Consider the following 22,350-nt stretch of genomic DNA (forward strand, 5'->3'; position numbering starts at 1 on the left):
TGTTGGGATTAGAGGTATAATTCACAGCAACTGTTTTGTGTCATGCTTGCTAACTAGGCAAGCATTCTGCCAAGTGAGATACATCTCAGGCTTTGACATAATTTTGAAAGACTTTTTTTCTAGGATAGAAACTCATGGCCCCCCTGCTTCAGCCTCGTGAGTGCTGGAATTATAGGTGGGTACCACTGTGCACTGTTTGAGCAACCAACCATTTTTAAATGCCTGTGATGTTGACAGGAAAGAAGTGAAAATGGAAACAAAAACCTTGGCCCTTCCTCAGTTTATATTCTAGGACAAACAACCTTTTCCTTTTCTTTTTAATAGCCTTTGTTACCTCCTGGACCCTTAGAAATGATTCCTGAAAACCAAGATGACAGCAATGAACTGTTCAAAGCTTCTTTGAAGACATGGGCAGAGATGAGCAAGGTATCGCTTGGGAAGGCTTTCGGCTTTTAGAGTCATCTAAGGAAATTTCCATGTGTATATATGAACTTAGTCCTTGGTGTTTTCCAATGTTGCAGACAAATAATGAGAGAACCGCGGAGAGGCTGTCTAGCATTAAAAGGTATGTTAAAATTCCTTGCCTTTGTTTTACTTTTGACCTCTGTTTTATACTCTTTGAGATGCTTGCAGTATAAAAGCTCTAATATACCGACTAGAGAGATGGCTCAGCAGTTAATAGCACTGCCCTTCCAGAGGTCCTGAGTTCCCAGCAATCACATAGTGGCTCACAACCATCTGTAATGGGATCTGATGCCCTCTTCTGGTGTCCATGAAGACAGAATACTCACACACAGAAAATACATGAATAAATGTTGTATAGGACTTTAAAAAAAAGCTTTAATAATGTATCCTATTATAGGAAACCCTGAAAGTAATTGAAAAAAAAATCCATCCATACTATCTCTATGCTTCCTTCTTTGTTTGCTTCCTTCCTTCTTTCATAGGAAGGGATTAAACTAAAGCTTGAGTGTGCTAGGCCAGTGCTCTATCACTGAGCTACTAGCCCTGTTTTTTATACATACATACATGTAGGAGGAAGTCTATGCCGCCATGAAACATGTGACTTACTAGAGGCGCATACAGATGAGGTAATAAAAGGGCGGTTTACCACACCGCTAACCACACCCACTTTAGGCAGGACTAAAGACGTATACGGCTGGACATAAAGACGTATACGTATGTAGGCAGAACTACGTCACTAGCCAAGCCCACTTTTGGGCATGGCTAGGGGCGTTACTGGGGAAGGCATAAAAGACAGCGCACAGGAAGTCTCGCTCTCTTTTCCTGGAGTTCGGCTTCCGGTCCAGTCGCTAGCTGAGATCTGCTGGGCTTCTCGGGGTTTGGTATCGTGTGAGTAATTTTCTAAATTAAATACTTAGCTTCCCTTTCAGTAACTGTGTGTCGCGTATCGTTACAGCGTCCGTAAAGCCAACAGTCATACATACATACATACATACATACATACATACATAATTTTATTTATTTATTTACTTTTTTGAGACAGGGTCTCACTATATTCTGACTGGCCTTGAACTCACAGAGATCCACCTGCCTGTGCTTCCTGAGTGCTGCAATTAAAGATGTGCACCACCACACCTGGCTCTATGTATTTCAATATACTTGTTTTTGTGTGTATGAATGTTTGGCCTACATGTACATGAGGGCACTGCCTGAGGCATGAGGGTGCCTACAGAGGCAAGAAGAGGGCACTGAATCCCATGGAACTGATTGTATGCTGCCATGTGAGTGCTTGGAACTGAACCTGGGTCCTCTGGAATAGTTGCAAGTGTTCTTAACTGTTGTCATTTCTTCAGCCCACTATTTTATATTTTTGAGATAAAGTATTGCCAAGTTGCCCAGGCCACTTTGAACTCATTCTGTAGCCTAGTGTTTTAGTTTGATTTCCCATTGCTGTGCAAAATACCTGACAATGGTAATTCAAGGAAGACAAGGTTTATTTGGCTCACAATTGCAGGTTACAGTCTTTCATTGTGGCAGGAGTGTGAAACAGCTAGTCACACATTCACAGTCAAGAGCAGAAAACACTTAAATGCACGCATGCTTGTGTGCAGCTCGATTTCCCCATTCTTTTTAGGTTTTACTAGACAGGGTTTCTCTGTGTTTCCCTGACTGTCCTGGAACTCACTCTGTAGATCAGGCTGACCTGGTACTCCGAGATCCACCTGCCTTTGCCTCCTGAGTGCTGGGATTAAAGGCCTGTGCCACCACAGCCCAGCTTTCTTTTAGGCATTTAAGAAAAGTATGTTGCCTCTTCATTCTTTGATAGGGGATGTCCTTCTGTATATATGCTTCTCTAATTGGTTGATGAATAAAACACTGTTTGGCCAAGGGGCAGGAAGATAGCTGGGACTAGGAGATGAGAATTCTGGGAAAGGTAGGTAGAGAGAGATGGCGGAGAGACACAACTGATTCTAGATTGTGTGACGTTGAAAATTAGAATTCAAGCCTGCGTGCAATCAGTCCTTGACTTTACAACCCTCATTTTTCAGTTGCTAAAGATTATAGGCCTTCAGTAGTAGGCCTGGCCTGACCTAGGTGGAATCTTTATGAAGGCAGAGACTTTATCTCAACCCTAACATTGCTTGGCATATAGTATATATTCAGCGTTGAATAAATGAATTCATATTTTACTTACGTTCTAATGTATATATGGTTTCACATTGTGCCTTTTTTCTTGGTATTTGAACATTACTAGAGCATACTTCTCATCCTTTTGGTATTTGGAGTTAATTTCTGTTTAGATGTATGTATATAAGTGCATACATAATAGTAGAGTCTTTTCTTAGATTTCTAAACATGGGGCTAATAATTCAAACATTGGAGACATCCTTATTGTTTATATTATATACTATTGGATTGTTTCTTTAAAACCTTTTCTTCTAAAAATCTATGAACTTGCAGCACATGTCACTAGCAGTATGTGTACTTAGAGAGCGTACTCTTCTGTGGCTTTCTCTGCTAAACCATATCCCCAGCCCGCCATGTTGTTTTAACTGTAACCTCCTAAGTTTTGATGTCATCATTAAAATTGGCAAAAGTAATTTTATAATCAGAAAATAATAACCTTGGTTTCTTTTGACATCAGGAAGTTGGATATTTGCCAGAGTTTACTAGTTGTGCTCTTTATTTTTTGAGTTATTTTGTACATATTTGGGCTATTGAGATTTTTATTTTAAACTTAACGATTTTTGTAGCTACAAAGCCAATTTAAGTGACATGGTTATCAGTGAAGCTACTGTTCGTAAAGTGACAAGAGGTGCGATCACCTCTGTAGCTCTCCATCCATCAGAAGTGAGAACCTTGGTAGCAGCTGGGGCCAAGTCTGGGCAAATCGGACTTTGGGATTTGGTAAGTTGATACCACCTTTTGGGAGATTATCTAAAGTCTGTCTGAAGGAAATGTCTTAAAGAGAATAGCCTGGAACATTTATTTATAAATGTTGCTTGAAGTTTGTAGTTTGTACTTTGATTCCACTTTTAGAAATCTGGCAGAATTTAAATTTGTTTTATAGAACTTTAGCATTTTCAGCTTGAATATCTTTAGCCATCTGGACATAAATTATCTGGCAGGAGACCTTAAATGTGTATTTGAAAAAAAATTGCATATGGAAAGTCTTAGTTTTTAAATTATGTTCAAAATAGGATCTGCTATGACTTGAATGTTATATCTTCCTCCATATTCATGTTGTATTATTTTTTTAAGATGCTGTTGTTTTCTGAGATAGTTATGTAGTCCAGGCAGGTCTTGAAAAATCACAGAGAGCTCTGCCTGAGTAACCTTTCCAAGTTCTAGGATTAAAGGTGTGACACCAAGCTGTTTTTGTTTTGTTTTGTTTTGTTTTTTACACTTATGTTATTTATTTTTCATTTAAAAATTTATGTTTTTGCTTTATTTTGTTTTTGGTTTTTTTTTGGGACAGGGTTTCTCTATGGCTTTGGAGGCTGTCCTGGAACTAGCTCTTGTAGACCAGGCTTATTTTGTTTTTGTATGTATTTCTGTGCACTATATTACATGCCTGATGCCCAAAGAAGCCAGAAGCACCTGGGACTAGAGTTACAGACTGTTGTGACCTGACATGTGGGTGCTGGAAATTGACCTGAATTCTCTGAAAGAGCTGTTAATTACTGAGTCATCTTTTTAATTTGTGTGTGTGTGTGTGTGTGTGTGTGTGTGTGTGTGCGCATAAATCCCTGGGTTTGATCCTAAGGACTGCATACCCTTGACAAAAGAATTGGTGATTGTGGGGCTGGATCTTGGCTCAGCTGTTTAGAATTCTTGTCCTTTCAGAGGACCCAGGTTCTATTTCTAGTACTACATGTCAGCTCACAACTATCTGGTATTCTAGTTCCAGGGGCCTCTTCAAGTGCCATACATTCATGTGTCCATAAAATGAAATAAGTAATTTTATTTTTATTATTATTATTTTTAAAGACAGGGTCTCTATATAGTCAGTCCTTGGAAGTCTGGAATTTGGCTATGTTGTTTAGGCTGGCCTTTAATCCCAGCACTCGGGAGGCAGAGGCAGGTGGATCTCTGTGAGTTCGAGACCAGCCTGGACTACCAAGTGAGTTCCAGGACAGCCTCCAAAGCCACAGAGAAACCCTGTCTCAAAAAACAAAAACAAAACAAAACAAAAAAAATTTTCTCAGTTCCAGATGACTACTTGATACTATTTAACCCATATTTTTATATTAAATTCTTAAATTTATTTTTGTTTTACATGTATGGGTGTTTTGCCTGCATGTATGTATGTGCATCAGGTGCATCCCTGATGTCCTCTGAGATTGAACGAGGGTAACAGATTCCCTGGTATTAGAGTTACAGTTAGTTAGTTGTGTGGCATCATGTAGGTGCTGGGACTCAAACTCAGGTTCTCTGCAAGAGCAGCAAATGATTTTAATTGCTGAGACAACTTTCCAGCTGTTTTTTTTGTTTGTTGTTGTTGTTGTTTTGTTTTGTTTGTTTGTTTTTAAGGTGAGGTTTTGTGTTGCCTGGACAAGCCTTAAATCCCACCCTTATTATCCCTGGTTCAAGGGATCCTCCTATCTCAACCTCCTGAGTAGCTGTGATCATATGTGCATGCCATCTCCATTGGCAGAAGCATGGTTTTTGTTGCTTCTGTTAAGAAGAAACTAGTTTGATAGTTGCGCAAAAATGGACATGTGAAATTAATGTTGCTGGGTATCGTTAAACTAAGTATCAAGAAACAAAGGATTCCAGTGTAAAGTTGTTGATTCTGGGCCTATGAGATGCTCAGAGGGTACTTGCTTGATGACCTGAGTTTAACCTTAGAATTCATAGTAAAAAGAGAAATGACTCTGGCAAGGTGTCCTCTGACTTACACATGTGTGTCATGGCTTCTGTGTGGGCATGTGGTACACACATACACATGTTTTTAAAAGGTTACTGCTTCTGAGCCGGGCGTTGGTGGCGCACGCCTTTAATCCCAGCACTCGGGAGGCAGAGGCAGGCGAATCTCTGTGAGTTCGAGGCCAGCCTGGTCTACAAAGTGAGTTCCAGGACAGCCTCCAAAGCCACAGAGAAACCCTGTCTCGAAAAACCAAAAAAAAAAAAAAAAGGTTACTGCTTCTGTTTGTCTGGGAGAGTGAGCAGAGTTAGACTAAGCAAAGACACAATGTAATTCCTGTGTAAATACTTCAATGATATAAAGACATAGTAACCATTACTACTTTTCACTTGTTTTGTCTTTTTTCTCATCCCCAACTTTCTTCCAGACCAGGCAGTGTGAAGATGGGGTATATGCTTTTTATCCCCACAGTCAGCCGGTTAGCTGTCTTTACTTCTCACCCGCCAATCCAGCCCACCTTCTGTCACTGAGCTATGATGGCACATTGCGATGTGGGGATTTCTCCAGTGCTGTTTTTGAAGAGGTAAATGTTCATGTGTTTACATGCTGACTTCGGGTGATGTTCTGGATCATTTATTAGATGGTACACTTGATTTCTGTATCAGTCAGGTTGAGAAGTCTGTGGTACAGTTTAGGGACTAAGTTCAAGTCTCAGACTGTCTATTATCAGTTGTGTGACCTCCATGAGTTACTTAACACCTGTGCCTCCATTTCCTTAGCTAAGAAATGGAATAGTCTTACAGAGTTGTCATGAAAATTAAATTGAATTAGTGAATTCGTGTGAATAAATTGTTTTGTTTTTTGTGATAAAGTCTCACTAAGAAGCCCAGGCTGGCTTTGAACTGGTTGGTGATCCTCCTGCCTCTGCCTCCAGAATTATCTGAGACTAGTATGGGCCCATGCCACCATACTCTTGTTATATAATTGTTTTATTTGTGAAAAAAGCTTTTGCATAAAAGTACTGTGCTGTTTCTAGGCTTGAGCTTTGTGCATTTCATTTTGGGAAAAATATTAGAATATATTTTTGTTTATGGACATTCATTAATTACATCATGTAATCTACAAACCTTTGGTCTGTACCACAGTGTATAAACCACATAAAATAGAATAGGATTTTTCTATAGTCTTTCAGCTAAGATTTAGCTTTTTTTGTATATATGTGTGCTAGAGATTGAATCCAGAGCTAAGGAGCATGCTAGGTAAGAGTTCTACTGCTGTACCATACCCTACTTTTAAAGAAGTCTCATACACTAGCTGACCTGAAACTTCTTATGTGGCCAAGACTAACCTTGAACTTCTAATCCTCTTATTTCTATCTCCTAAATGCTGTGATTATGCTGGTATGCACCATGGTGCCTGTTTTTTTCCCTTGTTTTATTTTATTTTTTGAGGTAAAATAGATAAATCTTTGAAAAACAAAACCAAACCTCTCTATTCATGATGACATGCACTTACAATCTCAGTGCCAGAGAGGCAGAGCCTAGGCACATAGATCCCTGGCCCTCAGTGCCCAGCTAGCCCAACCTTTTTTAAGGAGCTCCAGGCCAATGAGCAACTGTGTGAGGAATGACCTCTGCCTCCAAATGCACATGCACACACTGTATGCAAACACACCAGTTTAAAAAGGGGTTTTAAAACATTTATTCTAATAGCTACCATAGTACGGACTGCTGCTTCTGGCTAATTTTTCATTGAATCCCTAAATTATCTTTTTTTACAAACTGGGGAGGCTTTTCTCTCTGTTCTTTTTTTTTTTTTTCTTTTAATTAAAGAACAAAGATAAGTTCAGATTTGTTTTTTGAGGTAGAGCCTTGTCGTGTAACATAGGTTGACCTGGACTTTTTCCTTCTCAGCCTTCAAGTGCTAGGCCCAGCTTGCCATCACAACTATGATTGTAGCAAACAACTTACCCTTTAGTGAAATCAGAATTAAAACAAATTATTTTTTTTTCCTTTTTGGTTTTTGTAACTCTGGCTGTCCTGGAACTCACTATGTAGGCCAAGCTGGCCAGACTCAACAGAGATCCACCTGCTTCTGCCTCCCAAGAGATATGAGCTACCACATCCAACTTTGAAAATTAAATTAAACATTTTGATCTGTGCTAGAGAATAAGTTCAGTTATTAGAGTGCCTGCCTAGCAGGTACAAGGCCTTGGGTTTAGTCCTCAGCACCACACAAATTGGTATGCTGGCACAGGCTTGTAATCTTAGCACCTGGGAGGAGGAGGCAGGAGGATCAGAAATTCAAAGTCCTCCTTAGCTGTATACCTTGAGTTTGAGTCCAGCCTGGGCTACTGAGGTACCATGTTTCAGAAAACAGACAAAAGAAATTTGATCTGTTTATTCTTCTATCAGTAATAGTTATAATTGAACATTCAGTTATACCTTAGACTTCACTTGGATACAAAACTACTTCTGTTAAGATATAATTTTAGGCTGGGCAGTGGTGATGAACATCTTTAATCCCTGTACTCGGGAGGCAGAGGCAGGAGGATCTCTGAGTTCAAGGCCAGCCTGGTGTACAGAGAAAATTCTAGGACAGCCAGGGGATACACAGAGAAACCCTATTTCTTTTTTTTTTTTTAAAGACTTATTTATTTAATGAACTCTGGCATTTTTCCTGTATATATTCTGTGTGAGGGTGTCAGATCTCCTAGAACTGCAGTTACAGACAGTTGTGAGCTGCCATGTGGGTGCTGGGAATTGAACCCAGGTCCTCTGGAAGAGCAGCCAGTGCTCCTCACCGCTGAGCTATCGATCCAGCCCTGAGAAACCCTATTTCTAAAAGAAAAAGGAAAAAAAAAAGAGAGAGAGATAAGTTTAGTTAGCTAGAATTCAGAGCTGGTAAGTTTCCCAGAGTAGATTTGGAACTGTAGGTTTTCAGGTTTGAGATGTAGCTCTGATGTGGATTCACGGACCATTTGATTTAGGCAAGCCGTCCCAGTGTTTTCATTTTGCTTTGTATTCCTGTGTGGATGAAAGAAGGGTAAATGACATCATTTGGAAAGCATTCCATAACTCCTTCGCTAGGAATGTAAGCATTGGTTTTCCTTAAAAGAATGTTTTTATATAATCTCAGCACTTGGCAAGAGAATGCAGGGGGATCATTAGTTCAAGACCAACCTTGGCTACATGTAGAGGTGAGGACAACGTTGGGGAGCCAGTCATTGCTGTCCCACTTTTGTGCTGCTGTGCTGACACTCCAATGTTACTGAGTTTCTTTCCCTCCAGGTCCCACCTATCTTTAAGCCCAAAGGCACACAGAGACGCCATACTACTTATAAAACTGTTGGCCGATATCTAGGGCTTCTTATTGGCTAGCTCTGTCTTATTAACCCATTTCTATAAACCTATGTATTTCCACATGTTTTTATCTTATCGGAGAAGGGTGTGGACCTGTTACTCCTCCCTCAGCTACATGGCATCTCCTTCCAGCGCCTCTCTGCGTCTCTCCCCAGCATCCTCCTCGTCTCCTAGCCCCCTATCTTCCTGCCTCTATTGGACAAACAGTGTTTTATTCCTCAACCAATAAAAGAATACAGAAGGACATTCCCCATCACTTCAAGATGGCAGGCTGCTGAAAGTCCAGATGTGCCACACCTCATTCGTCTTATTCTGGGGGTTCCAGGGATTGAACTCAGATTGCCATCTTGTGTGGTTAGTGTTTTGACCCACTGAGCCACCTCCCCAACCTAGGGGCTTTAACCAAATTGTTGATTCTCCTCTAGGTGTACAGAAACGAAGGAAGCAGCCCCTCCTCCTTTGACTTCTTGGCAGAAGATGCTTCTACTTTGCTAGTGGGACACTGGGATGGACATTTGTCACTGGTAGATAGACGGACACCTGGAACTTCATATGAGAAATTTTTTAATTCATCTTTGGGAAAAATAAGAACTGTTCATGTCCATCCAGTATCCAGGCAGTATTTTATCACAGCAGGATTAAGGTATGCCTGTTTTCTTCTTTTTCTGTTTTTTTGTTTGTTTGTTTGTTTGTTTTTTGTTTTTGTCTTTTTTTTTTTTGTGAGATGGGTTCCCATTTGCTATCCCAGGTTGGTTTGAAATTGTGTTGGTTTTCCTGCTTTACCTTTCTAAGGACTGGGATTATAGATGCTTGTTACCGAGCCAGGCTTGAGTTATGCTCTCAGATGTTAGGATTTAAGCCTTTTAATGTCAGAAGTACGTGATTTAGTTTAGTTTCTCAGACATTTGACCTTCCCTTCTTTCCTTGCTTCCTCTTCTTCCTTCCCCTCCCCCCCTTCTGCCCTCCCACCAACTGCCTGCCTGTTAAGGGGAGCTTTTCTTGAGAGGAGCCTTCCCGCCCGCCTGGTTCCAGATCCGCATCAGTCCCAAATAAACACACAAGACGCTGTATTAATTATGAAGCTGTTGGCCTTGTTTGTTTCTTACTGGCTATCTCTGACTTAAGTAATTACCTCATAATTGTTAATCTAAGTATGTCTCTTACTGGAGAGGTTTCCGGGCTTCCTCCCCCAATGGCGTTACATCTCGACTCCCTGTGTTTCTCCTTCCCAGAGTTCTCCTGGACTCCTAGTCCCTCCTATCTTGGTTCCCTATAGGCTCAACAGTACTTTATTGACAAATGCACAGGACTTCCCCCAACACCTGCCTACCTACAGGGTCTCACTCTTAGTCCTGGCTGGCCTGGAATTTGGAGATCCACCTGCCTCTTGCCTTCTAAGTGCTGGGATTAAAAGTGTGTGCCACCATATTTAACACACATTCTGATTCTGACTTGTGTGCTACACAGAAACCAAGTAATTTTCCTCTTCACACTGCAAGAAATGTTACAAGTGTACTTGCTTTTTTTCTTTTTTCTTTCTTTCTTTTTTTGTTGGTTTTTGAGACAGGGTTTCTCTGTGGCTTTAGAGACTGTCCTGGAACTCACTCTGTAGACCCTGCTGGTCTCGAACTCATGGAGATCTGCTTACCTCTGCCTCCCGAATGCTGGAATTAAAGGCATATGCCACCACTGCCCAGCGTGTAATTACTTTTTAAATAGGCATTCTTTTGGTTTAATAAATAGAGAAACTGTTCAAAGAAGCACACTTGTCCCTTTGGCACTGTGGCACTGTAGGTATTTGTTTCTGCTTTTTTTTTTTTTTTAAAGATTTTTATTTTATTTATTACATAGTGTTCTGCCTACATGCCAGAAGAGGGCACCAGATTGAATTGTAGATTGTTGTGAGCCACCATGACTGGGAATTGAACTCAGGACCTCTAGAAGAGCAGTCAGTGCTCTTAACCTCTGAGCCATCTCTCCAGCCCCCTGTTTCTACTTTTATGAAACTTAAAATTGTAATAAACAGAAAACTTGTAGCTTGACTCATGTTATTTTGTTACTTGGATATAACTGATTTTTTTCTTTTTCTTTTTCTTTCCTGTTTTTTTTTTTTTTTTTTTTTTTTTTTTTTTTGAGACAGGGTCTTACTATGGTAGCTCTGACTATCCTAGAACTCACTCGGTAGGCCAGGCTGGCCTCAACCTCTGCCTCCTGAGTGCAAGGATAAAGACATGTGTCAGCACTTAGAGATATTGAAAACCTTGTAGAAACTAGTCTCTGTGCCTGAAGTAACATGGGTGTTCTGTATCTTGGAATTTTTCTAGTATTTTATTTATTCTATGCCAGTCACTGTAAATTATAGATTAGAGGGTTTTGTCTTAAATGCTCTTAATGTTAGTAGGTGTCTGAGTGTGTTTAGCCCTACTCTGTGGGCTTCACTGTGTGGACTGTACTGATAATTTCTCTTTCTGTCTTAGGGATGTTCATATTTATGATGTGAGGTGCCTGAATTTGAGGGGAAGCCAGCCTTTGATCTCTTTGGCTGAGCATTCGAAGAGCATTGCCTCTGCATATTTTTCACCTGTTACTGGTAACAGAGTGGTGACCACATGTGCCGACTGTAAGCTGAGGTAAACTAAGAAGACAGAACCATGTTTTTAGGGAATCTGTTTAGAGACTGCAGCTATGGTGTTCATAAACTAGAAGTTGTGTTTACTGTTGTTGCTATGAAATCACTCATGTTACTGTATTATCGTTCCTCCCTCTCTCTCTCCATCTTTTCTTCCTCTTTACTTTTTTATCTCCTTTCTTTCTCCCATTCCATCTGTCTGTGTCCCACCACTTATCCCTCCCTCTCCCACTTAGAATATTTATATTCTAAGTGACCTTGAATTTGCCATCTTCCTGTTTTGGCCTTCTGAGTACTGGGATTACAGGTGTGTTCCACCATGCCAGTTAGAAGCTTGCTTTCTGGGGAAAGTGTGCTCTACCTTAAAAGTGTGTTAAATGGAAATTGCAGAGTCCCAGACTTCAGGCATCTAGAAAACTGCAAAAAATCATGCTTCTGCACAAGCTAATAGGTGTTGTTTTAGGATTTTAACTTTGGTACTTTTCTATAGCTGCTTCCCCAAAATTGATTTAAATCAGTTGAGCTTAACTGAAAAAAAATGTCAAGTTAAAGAAACATGAAAAGACTTTTGTAGTCCTAGTTTCTTGGCAGGTTGAGGTAGTCAGATCAAGAGCACAGATGGACAACATAGTGAGATCCCCATCTCTAGAGAAAAGATGTGAAGACAGTACAACTACAGGGAAAATGATTCTGTTCTTATTCAGATACTTGATTTTTATGCAGGGTGTTGGTGGTGCACGCCTTTAATCCCAGCACCCGGGAAGCAGAGGCAGGTGGATCTCTGTGAATTTGAGGCCAGCCTAGTCTACAGAGCAAGTCCAGGAAAACCTCCAAAGCAATACAGAGAGACCCTGTCTCAAAAAACCAAACCAAACAAACAAACAACCCCCCCCCCAAAACCCCTTGATTTTGTTTCAAATTTGCAGTTGGAATTCGGGGGCTGGAGAGATGGCTCAGGGGTTAAGAACACTGCCTGTTCTTCCAGAGGTCCTGAGTTCAATTCCCAGCAACCACATGATGGCTCACAACCATCTGTTATGAGATCTGGTGCCCTCTTCTGGCATGCAGACATACATGCAGGCAGAACACTGTATATGTATTAATAAAATCCTTTAAAAAAAAAAAAAAGAGTTGGCCGGGCGTTGGTGGCGCACGCCTTTAATCTCAGCACTCGGGAGGCAGAGGCAGGCGGATCTCTGTGAGTTCGAGGCCAGGCTGGACCGACAGCCTCCAAAACAGAGAAACCCCGTCTCGTAAAAACCAAAAAAAAAAAAAAAAAAAAAAAAAAGAGTTGAATTCATCCTTCAGCAAGTATCTATACAATAGAATTGTATTCTATTGTATGTATCCCATGGGCCAGGCTCATGAAGGCAAGCACATGATCTGCAGGCACCCAGCTAATGTCTAACAAAGTTTGTGAGCATTACCAGGAGATGATGTGATGTTTATCATGGCAGCCCCTGTCCCTTTTCTACCCACATAGTTTCATTACCTTTTTTATCCATTTTTATTCATTTACACTCTAGAGTTTATGCTTATTACATTAACCTCTAGTAATTAAGCTTTCAGTAATCAAACTAGGCAGTAGTTCTAGTGCCAAGAGTTTGCCCTGGATCAGCTGGGCACAGAAGGTGGGGTGTGCTATTGAGACCGGCTTCTTTCTATCATGGTCCCCACTTTCCTGTTGGCCATTTAGTCTCTTCAGCAGTTTGAAAATGACACATCAGGCTGTCAACTAAAGAGTCAGAGGAAGATTGCTTTTTTAAAAATAGTATTTTTATTTTATATGCATTGGTATTTTGCCTGCATGTGTGTTTGTGTGAGGGAGTTGGGTCCCCTAGAACTGAAGTTACAGACAGTTGTGAGCTGCCATGTGGGTGCTGGGAATTGAACCCAGGTCCTCTGAAAGAATAGTCAATGCTCTTAACCATTGAGCCATCTCTCCAGCCCCGGAAGATTGCCTTTTTTTTTTTTTTTTTTTTTTTTTTTGGTTTTTTTGAGACAGGGTTTCTCTGTATTGTTTTGGAGGCTGTCCTGGACTCACTCTGTAGACCAGGCTGGCCTTGAACTCACAGAGATCTGCCTGCCTCTGCCTCCTGAGTACTGGGATTAAAGGCGTGTGCCACCAATGCCCAGTGGAAAATTGCCTTTTTATGCATTCGTGTACTCCTAGAGTATTTGTGGGTTTTCATTCCACAACCCTTATGTATGTGTGTGAATCTGAATATAGTTTTAGCTGCCAGATTGTCACTTTAGAATGTACATGCCAAGCTGGTATGGTGCCTGCCTGTAACTTCAGCACTCATGAGGCCAAATAGGAAGGTGGACAGTTCTAGACATACATAGTGAGATACACTGTTACTATTTGAGAAAAACAGGAGAATCTAAGAAACAAGGCCGTGTAACTGTTTTCATTCTTTATTTGCAGAGTGTTTGACAGCAGCTCTATATCGACCCAGATTCCTCTCCTTACCACCATCAGGTAGGCTCCGTGCACCAAATACCCTAGCTCCTGGGCTGCTGTGAGCAGCAGCAGCGTGTGGAAGGCCATGTTAGATATGTGACTGTCAAAGAGAGCCTGTAGTTCTGTGCTGTGTAAGCATCCTTGCTTTCCAGCTCTGTCCGGTGGAGTCTTGCTTGCAGACCTCAGTTGGCCCAGCTCTTAGTTGGCATGTTTTCTCTGCAGGTTCCTTTCGGTCAAAGCTGAGGTCTTTATTGTGACTTGAGTTATATTCAGTACCTTATTCAAGAAGACTGGGAATACTTGATGGGGCTACCTGTTCTGGGCTTAAGTTGCTTCCACATGTGGTCTACCTAGTGTTTCCTATTGCCCTGTTGAACACACACTTTGGAAGTGTGCTAACTTAATGTCCAACTCTTCCATATCCCATGCCTTCTCTCTAGAGACTGTTTTTATCATGTTTGATGTTGGGTGTGTGCTGGGCTTTGCTAGTGTCAGTTTTCAGAGGCTCTATTTAAGCATATTTTGTTTCCTTTTTAATTGGCTTTGCCCATTTCATTTTATTTTTCAGATGTTATGTTTCAGTTTATCAGTGTCTTTGTTTTTGTTTGTGTTTTTGAGACAGGATTTCAATATGCAACCATAACTGTTCTAGAACTCCCTGTGGAGACAAGAGCTAGTTCCAAGACAGCCCCCAAAACCACAGAGAGACTCGACACCCCCCCCCCAAAAAAAAGATAAATCTTAAAAAAGTAACAAAACAAAACAAAAAAACACTTCTAGCCTGGCTTGGAACTCCTTGAACTCATGCTCCTGTCTCCTGAGTGCTGGGATTAAAGGTGTGAGCTACAGATGTAGCCCTCTAATGTTTGACAAAGGTGTTAAAAATATGCACAGGGGATGGGGGAAGCCATTCTTCTCAACAGATGATGATTGCAAACTGTTTTTTTGCCCACTGAAGAATGGAATTAGATCTTTATTTCTCACTGGAGAAGAATTTAAAATAAATCAAAGACTTGAAAACTGGACTGGAAACACTGAACTAGTAGAGGAAAACATTTCAAGAGACAGACAGGAACTTTGTGAATGGACTACAGTAGTACCCACTAAAGCCCTAAGAATTGACTAATGTGACTTCATGAAATTAAAAAATACTCTCATAGCAATGTAAACTATTGGCAAAATAAGGAGTCAATCTGTAAAATGAGAGAAAACTCCTTGCCAGGTAGGGTTAATCTAGAATATAAAAATTAAAGGACTGTAAAGTTGAACACCCAAATAAAACAAGTCTGCCAGTCAATAAATGGTCTAATGAATGAACAGTCAGTTCACAAAATGGCCAATAAATACTTAAAAGTAGTCTCAGCAGTTAAGATTGCTGTTTGCTGTATGAGAACCTGAATTCAAATCCCAACAACCATGTTTGCAAAAGAGCCATGTGTGGATTTCCATGTGTCTTTAACCCTAGCACTGTTGGTGGAGGCAGGAGGATGGGCTGGGGCTCAGTAGGACCATGTTTATCTTTGGAAAAGTGTCTCCAGGTAACTTGTCAGGTTGTTTTGAACTGGGTCTATCATAGTGTTTTTTCTTTACCAGATGGTTTTAATTTCCAGTGTTAATATTCAATGGTGAGTTCAGAGACACTGTTTGCTAGTGTCATGAGCTAGTGACCTTGTTGCAAAAATAGAGAACTGTGAAAAATAATTTTACTAAAAATGCACACATTAGTGGCTTTTCCTGATGAGTTATTTTAAATTAGTTGAAATTCTTTCATGATTTCTTTACATACTGATTCCTGAGTGCAATGTTCAAAATAAAGACAAAACATGTTTTTTTTTTTTTTTAATTAGTTTTTTAAAAGACTGTGTTTCTCTGTGTAAAAAAGCTCTGGCTGTCCTGGAACTCTTTGTAGACCAGGCTGGCTTTGAACTCATAGACATTGACCTGCCTCTGCCTCCTGAGTGCTGGTATTAAAGGTGTACACCACTGTTGCCCAGCAAAACATCCTTTTTTTTTTTAAATTGTAGGCAGATATAATATGCTCATTTTTAAATTTGAGAATTTTTCTGTCTAGTTTTTTGAGTGCTGTATAGATTTTTAAATTCACATTCTATTTTACTTTTTTGTTTTTTGTTTGTTTTTTTGAGACAGGGTTTCTCTGTGTAGCCCTGGCTGTCCTGGGACTCACTATGTAGACCAGGCTGACCTTGAACTCAGAGGTCAGCCTGCCTTCTGAGTGCTGGGATTAAAGGAGTGTGCCACCACCAACCAGCCAGGACTCTTTCTTAATTTTGTTTTTGGATTAGGTACGATGAATGTGTTGTAATAATTAACTTTTTGTAGGTAATACTACTTATATAATGGTTGTTCTTGATCTTGACTAACTGCTGAAAAAAAAATTAAAAAATTACTGGTCCAGAGAGGCACAATTATAACCAATTCCAAGATGGCAGACTCCATCCTGTTCAGAGATTGTGGTGATACCTTGTTTTTACTCTGTACCGAGCATTTCTTCTGGCTAGCCTGGTCCCAGAGCCGCATCAACCCCAAATAACACACAGAGACTCTATTAGTTACAATGCTGTCAGCCAATATCCAGGGCTTCTTATTGGTTAGTTCTGTCTTAAGTATTAACCAATGACTACTAATATATTTATTTCTATAAGGTCTTATTTTACCGAGGACGCAAGCCTCATGTGTCCTCTCTTCCCAGGATCACATGGTGACTCCCTACTCTTTACTACATTTCCCCAAATCCTTCTGGACTCCTAGTCCCACCTGTCTTCTTCCCTATTGGCCAACAGTGCTTTCTTTATCCACCAATAAGACAAACATATATACAGAAGGCTTCCTCCATCAGTACTCTAACAGATAAAGCTTGCCAGAAGATCAGAGAGTGGAGCTAGCCACTAGTTAACCATAGAGGCCTAACATATCTGACAGACTTTTTCTGTTGGTAGAACATGGGTTGTGGGCTCATGCCCCATGTTGAGTGCTAAATATAAATGGATGTTTCTCAGTCCCACCCAGTTCTGCAGCTGCTTTTAAAATAATCACTCAGAGGCTTAATATTAATTGTTTTTCCATTGGCTCAGCTTCTTACTAACCAGCTCTTACAACTTTAATTAACCCATTTCTATTAATCTATGTATTGGCATGTTACTGTGGCATTACCTCATTTTCTACATGTCTTGTTTCTTTGGTAGCTGGCTGGCATCTCTCAGACGCTGCCCTTCTTCTGTATCTCTGCTTGGATTTCCCGACTGACTATTTTGCGTGGCTATTGACCAGATCAACTTCTTTATTAACCAATGGTAATAAAACATCTTCACAGCATATAGAGGGACATCCCACATCAAAGGATAAAACCCATATGTTCATTCATTATAATTACATTTCCCAAAGTAAGACTTAGTTGTTAGTATTAATTTTTCAGTTTTGTTTTTTTTTTCCTTTTGGTTTTCTGAGACAGGGTTTTTCGGTACAACAGCTCTGGCTGTCCTGAAACTCATTTTGTGACCAGGCTGGCTTTGAACTGACAAAGATCCACCTGCCTTTGCCTTCCAAGTGCTGAGATTTAAATCATGCACTACCAGTGCCTAATTCTTTTTCAGTCTTTTAATTTTTAAAATTGACTATAGTCATTTGCGTGGTGTGTGTCTGTGTGTGTGTGTGTGTGTGTGTGTGTGTGTGTGTGTGTGTGTGTGTGTGTGTGTGTTGCTGTGTTTTTGAGGCTGAGGTTTATATGGCCCAGGCTAGCTTCTAACTCATTATGTAGCTGAGACCAATTTCCTTTTCTTTAAAATTAAAGGTTGACTTTTATTTTAAATTTTTTATGTGTGTTTCTGTCTGTGATGTCTGTGTTGGATCCCCTGGAGCTGGAATTTTAGGCTGTTGTATCTGTGGATATGTGCATATGAATGTGTTAACAGCGCCGAGGTGACAGGTGGCTCTGTGGTGACAGCTTGCAGCTGAGGTTCTTATGTCCTCACATCTCAGTGAATGCAGAAGCAGTTTTCTAAAAGGACAGGGTTAACCACTTCTTCCAGTGAGGCGGCACTTCCTACAGGGTCCACAGCTGCCCACAGTAGTAACACCAGCTGGGAACCAAGTGTGCAAAGCACAGGAGCCTGTGGTGCATTCTACATCTAGACCATAATATCCCACCAGATGTCACCAATGGCAGTGACACATCACCATTGAGAAGTAGATATGTATCTTGACATAAGACCCTGGTTTCCTGAATATAACTGTTCTCAGGAATTCTCTTCCTGTTAGACTTTTAGACAGTAAGTCCTTTCAGTCTGAAGAATTTTTTGTTTTGTTGTTGTTTTGTTTTTTCCTTTAAGTGATGGGGGTCTTGCTGTTTGCCCAAGATAGCCCAAACTCCTGGATGAAAGTAATCTTCCTCTCAACAGCAGAGACCACTGCCTGGATTAAATATAACATATTTTTATGTTTGTTGATTTTTGTATCCTATGTTTTAAAAATTGTGTGTGTGAGCACTCCTGCGTTGTGTGGAAGCCTGAGCTCAACCTTAGGTGGTGTCCTGTTGGGAACTGGCTACTTTAAATTTTGAGACAGGGTTTCTCAGTGGTATCTGGGGCTCACAGTTTTGGCGAGGCTGGCTGGCCAGTAATCCCCGTCTCTGTATTCTTAGCACTGGAATTACAAGTGTGCTGATGGTACCGTAATAACCAGCTTTTTAAGTAGATTCTTGGGCTTGAACTCCATTTCTTATGTTTGTGTGGTAAGAACTTTATTAGCTTATCGTCTCCCCAGTCCCTGTATCCTGTAACTCTTCTTGAAATTATTCAGGTAGATTTTTAAATGTGTGGAATCTTTTATCATATTTTGTTTTTATGAATGTGATCATGGCATCTGCAGACACAATCCCCCCCCCCATGTAAATGATCAGGTTTTGATAGCTGATACCATGTTAGTGGTGAGGGGGCATCCTTACCTTACTCTTGATCCCAGAGGGAAAGCTTTCAGTCTTCAATGGGTGTGGTGCGTCATGGGCTTCTCATATGTGGACTTCATTGTGTTGTGATTGTCTCCCTCAGCTCCCAGTTTGTTGAGTGAGTGCATTATGAACTCATTTTCAGCATCAGTTGTGACAACCAAGTGCCTGTCCTTCACTTTGTTAACATGGTATGTTACACTGTTTGTCTCCTACTTAACCATAGTGTGTAATTCTTTTCCTATGCTGTTTAATTCAGTTTGTTTATTATTATTATTACATATATGTGTATATATGTATGTATGTATGTATATATTTTTTTTCCTTTTTTGAGGTAGGCGTCTCTTTATCCTAGGTTGGGCTGGAATTTGTTGTACCTGAGAATGACCTTGAAATCTTAACCTTCTTGCCTCTGCCTTCCCAGTTCTTGATTACAAGTGTGTGCAAACCATACCTAGTTTATGTGGTGCCGGGGATTGGACTCAGGGCTTTGTGTATGATAGATACAGAGCCACACCTCCAGGTTGAGGATTTTTGTATCAGTGTTCATTAAGAAAGCTGAATACAAAGGTGCACACAGGTAATGCCTTTGCTTGAAGGGTAAGGCAGCAGAATTGCCACAGGTTGGGGGTGAGACTGAGCTACATAGTAATTTCTGGGCTACAGAATGAGATTCTGTATCAAACAAAAAGGAAAAGTAATACTACAGAAACTTATTCTCATCTCTCTCCCTCTACCTCCTCCCTCTATGTGTGAGTACATGTGTGTGTGAACCCCCTTAACTAGTTATGAATGAATTTATAGTTTTTAATTCTTTAGGGTTACTGTTGGCAACTGTGTTCCTAGGAATTCGTCTGTTTCTTGTAGGCTACTCAGTCTGTTGGTATATAACGGTTCACAGCATGTCTTAAGTTCTTTTTCTTGTGTGTATAGAACAGTGAGCAGGAAAGGTACAGGGCTGTGGATGCAGTACAGTCGCTAGAGCACTTGCCTAACAAGCATGAGACCCTGGGTTTGATTCCCAGTACTGTATAAGGGAGGTGAGGTGTGGTGTAATTTCGTTACCCGGGAGGTAGATGCAGGGGGATCAAAACTTTAAGGCCATTTGCTGATACTTGGGGAGTTCAAAGTCAGCCGGGCTTCCTAAGACCCTGGTTTTAAAAAAAGAGGGAAAAAATGACAAGTTATCTTTTATTTAAAAAAAATTAACGTGTGTGAGTCTTCTGCCTGTATGTATGTGTGTGCACCATGTGCGTCTGGTGCCTGCTGAGTCAGAAGAGAGGGGCGTTGGGTACTTTGGAACCAGAGTTATGGATGGTGGTAAGCTATCATATGGGTGCTGGGAATCAGACCAAAAAGTGCTCTTGACCACGGAGCTCTCTCTCCAGCCCCAGAAAAGGTAACATTTCTATAGTCCCTCTGAGCACAAGCTGAAGGCTGGAAGGTGAAGCAGATATGGATGATGGTTTCTACACTGGGTTTTGGTTTTGACCTTCTGTTCTGTGCTGCCTTGAATTATTTAACATTTCAAAGTAAATACTGTTTTGTCTTTGTTTTTCCCTACTAGGCATAACACTATCACTGGGAGATGGCTAACGAGGTTCCAAGCTGTGTGGGACCCTAAACAAGAAGATTGCTTCATAGTTGGCAGTATGGCCCACCCACGGCGGGTGGAAATCCTCCATGAGACGGGAAAGAGTGTGCGTTCTCTTTTGGGAGAATGTCTTGTATCTGTGTGTTCCCTCAATGTTATGCACCCTACCCGCTATGTTCTGGCTGGAGGTAATTCCAGTGGGAGGTTACATGTTTTTATGCGTCAAGAAAGCTTCTGAGCTATAGGGTAGGTTCAACAATTTGCTCAAATTGTTGTGTGGCAAAGGAACCTCGTGGTTCTCTCGGCTTAGTGCATCTGTTTGCTAATGCAGTAACTGCAACATTGCTTTCTCAGTGAGACTGAGTATTAGCACAGGAGGTAGTATTAGCACAGGAGGAACTTGAAGGCCATCACTGGAGGGACCTGAAGCAGAACCTGGGATGCTCTTAGCACTTTGAGCCAGGGCCTTGTGTAGCCCAGGCTGGCCTCAGTCTCTGGAGCCTCTTGCCTCCACCACCTAAGTGCTAAGATTACAGGCATGCACCACTCCACTCAGCGTCTTTCAACACTTTTAATTAGGCTGTATTTTGAGAAATTCTATCAAATTATAAAGCTTTGCGTGGTCAGTATTAACTTTTATGTAATGAGACCATTTTGATTCAATAGTGATCTATAGATATGATTTATTTTATAGTTTGGGATGGATACTTATTTTTCACACTGGGATAGGTCCCAAAAGATCATCTAAGTCTAATTATGAAATATGACTAGACCCCAGGGACTGTCACATGTTAGGCATGTATTCCATTATTGACCCACACCCCACCTTTAAACCTTAGTTGTTTTGCTTTGTCGTTTTTGGGACTGTGTTTTGCTCTGTAGCTCAGGTTTGAGCTTTAGTTCTCCTGCCTCACTTTTCCAAATTCTAGGACTACTGGTGTGTACTACCCAGCCAGAACTTAGTTTTGTAAGCTAAGAGCCTTTTTTTTTTTTTTTGAATTTGAGTTTGAAATTAAGAAACTTTAGTCTTCAAAGTAATGTAACTTAGAAATGAGGTTAAAGGGGTTAAAGACCACACAAAAGAGACAAATCAGACAGACACAGAAATAGGCAGACAGAGGGTTAGTGATGTGGATCTGTGATGACCTCACTTCTAAGGTGGAGAAGCTAAGAGCCTTTTTTGGGGTTCTTGTATCTCAGTTACATGAAATCCCACAGTTTTCTTTGGGAAAGTTGGTTTCTGTGATGAAGGCCTGCGTCTGCATGCCTGGAGTCTTGTCTGCCTTCTTCCTCTGGGCAGCTCCAGCAATGAGCTGGGACTGCAGTGTTTGAACTTGCACCATTATCCTATATTCAAGTGTATAACTGTGTACTGCTAACTGTGGTAGCTTTTCACATGAAATTCGTAATCCCAGCAGGAGAGTCAGGACTCCAGGCTACACCTGGCTCTCCTTCCTTCACCCCCAATTAGTAAAGCACAGAAAGCAGAATTGGGATTTTTTAATAGAATATTTTAAAATAAAACTTAGTTTCATATGGTGTATGTTTATGTATATTCTGCTAAATCAGTGGCTTGGTGTCACAGTGTAACATGTATCCAACCTTTCCTATGTTACTTGCCAAAGTTACTACTGAAAGACCTATAAATAGCTTAGGCCATGTGTTTGGATTGCAAGAGGGAATACTCATATGTCACAGAAATAAAGTATGAAAGTATGAATTTTCTTTGAGTAATCTTTATAAATCTGGACACTAGAGATGGCTCAGCAATTAGGAGCACTGGTGCTCTTCCAAATGACCCAGGTTCGATCCCCAGCACTCACATGGTTTTCACAGCCAAGTGTAACTCCAGTTTTAAGGGATCCAGTGCTTTCATCTGGCTTCTGGGTACTGCATACAGGATATAGACATACATACAAGCAGAACACTTACACACATAAGATAATACTAAGGTTAAAAAAAGAATCTTAAAGCCGGATGGTGGTGGCGCACGCCTTTAATCCCAGCAC

At 40.8% G+C, this 22,350-nt stretch overlaps 1 protein-coding gene across 7 annotated transcripts in view; it reads left to right on the forward strand.

Moving 5' to 3' along the window:
• Wdr76 (WD repeat domain 76) overlaps positions 1 to 22,061 on the forward strand; it is a 40,841-nt gene extending 18,780 nt beyond the window's left edge. For all 7 annotated transcript variants that reach the window (XM_040746160.1, XM_013112406.3, XM_021226278.2 and 4 more), the window contains 8 exons: positions 325 to 426; positions 522 to 565; positions 3,219 to 3,372; positions 5,760 to 5,915; positions 9,120 to 9,337; positions 11,172 to 11,324; positions 13,752 to 13,805; positions 20,315 to 22,061. In XM_040746160.1, coding sequence (XP_040602094.1) covers positions 325 to 426; positions 522 to 565; positions 3,219 to 3,372; positions 5,760 to 5,915; positions 9,120 to 9,337; positions 11,172 to 11,324; positions 13,752 to 13,805; positions 20,315 to 20,579 — 1,146 coding nt within the window. In that variant the 3' untranslated portion in view covers positions 20,580 to 22,061. The remainder of the gene's footprint in view (positions 1 to 324; positions 427 to 521; positions 566 to 3,218; positions 3,373 to 5,759; positions 5,916 to 9,119; positions 9,338 to 11,171; positions 11,325 to 13,751; positions 13,806 to 20,314) is intronic.
• The last annotated feature ends 289 nt before the right edge of the window (positions 22,062 to 22,350 follow it).

This window comes from Mesocricetus auratus, unplaced genomic scaffold, assembly GCF_017639785.1.
Source record: "Mesocricetus auratus isolate SY011 unplaced genomic scaffold, BCM_Maur_2.0 Super-Scaffold_100004, whole genome shotgun sequence".
Classification (NCBI taxonomy): Eukaryota; Metazoa; Chordata; class Mammalia; order Rodentia; family Cricetidae; genus Mesocricetus; species Mesocricetus auratus.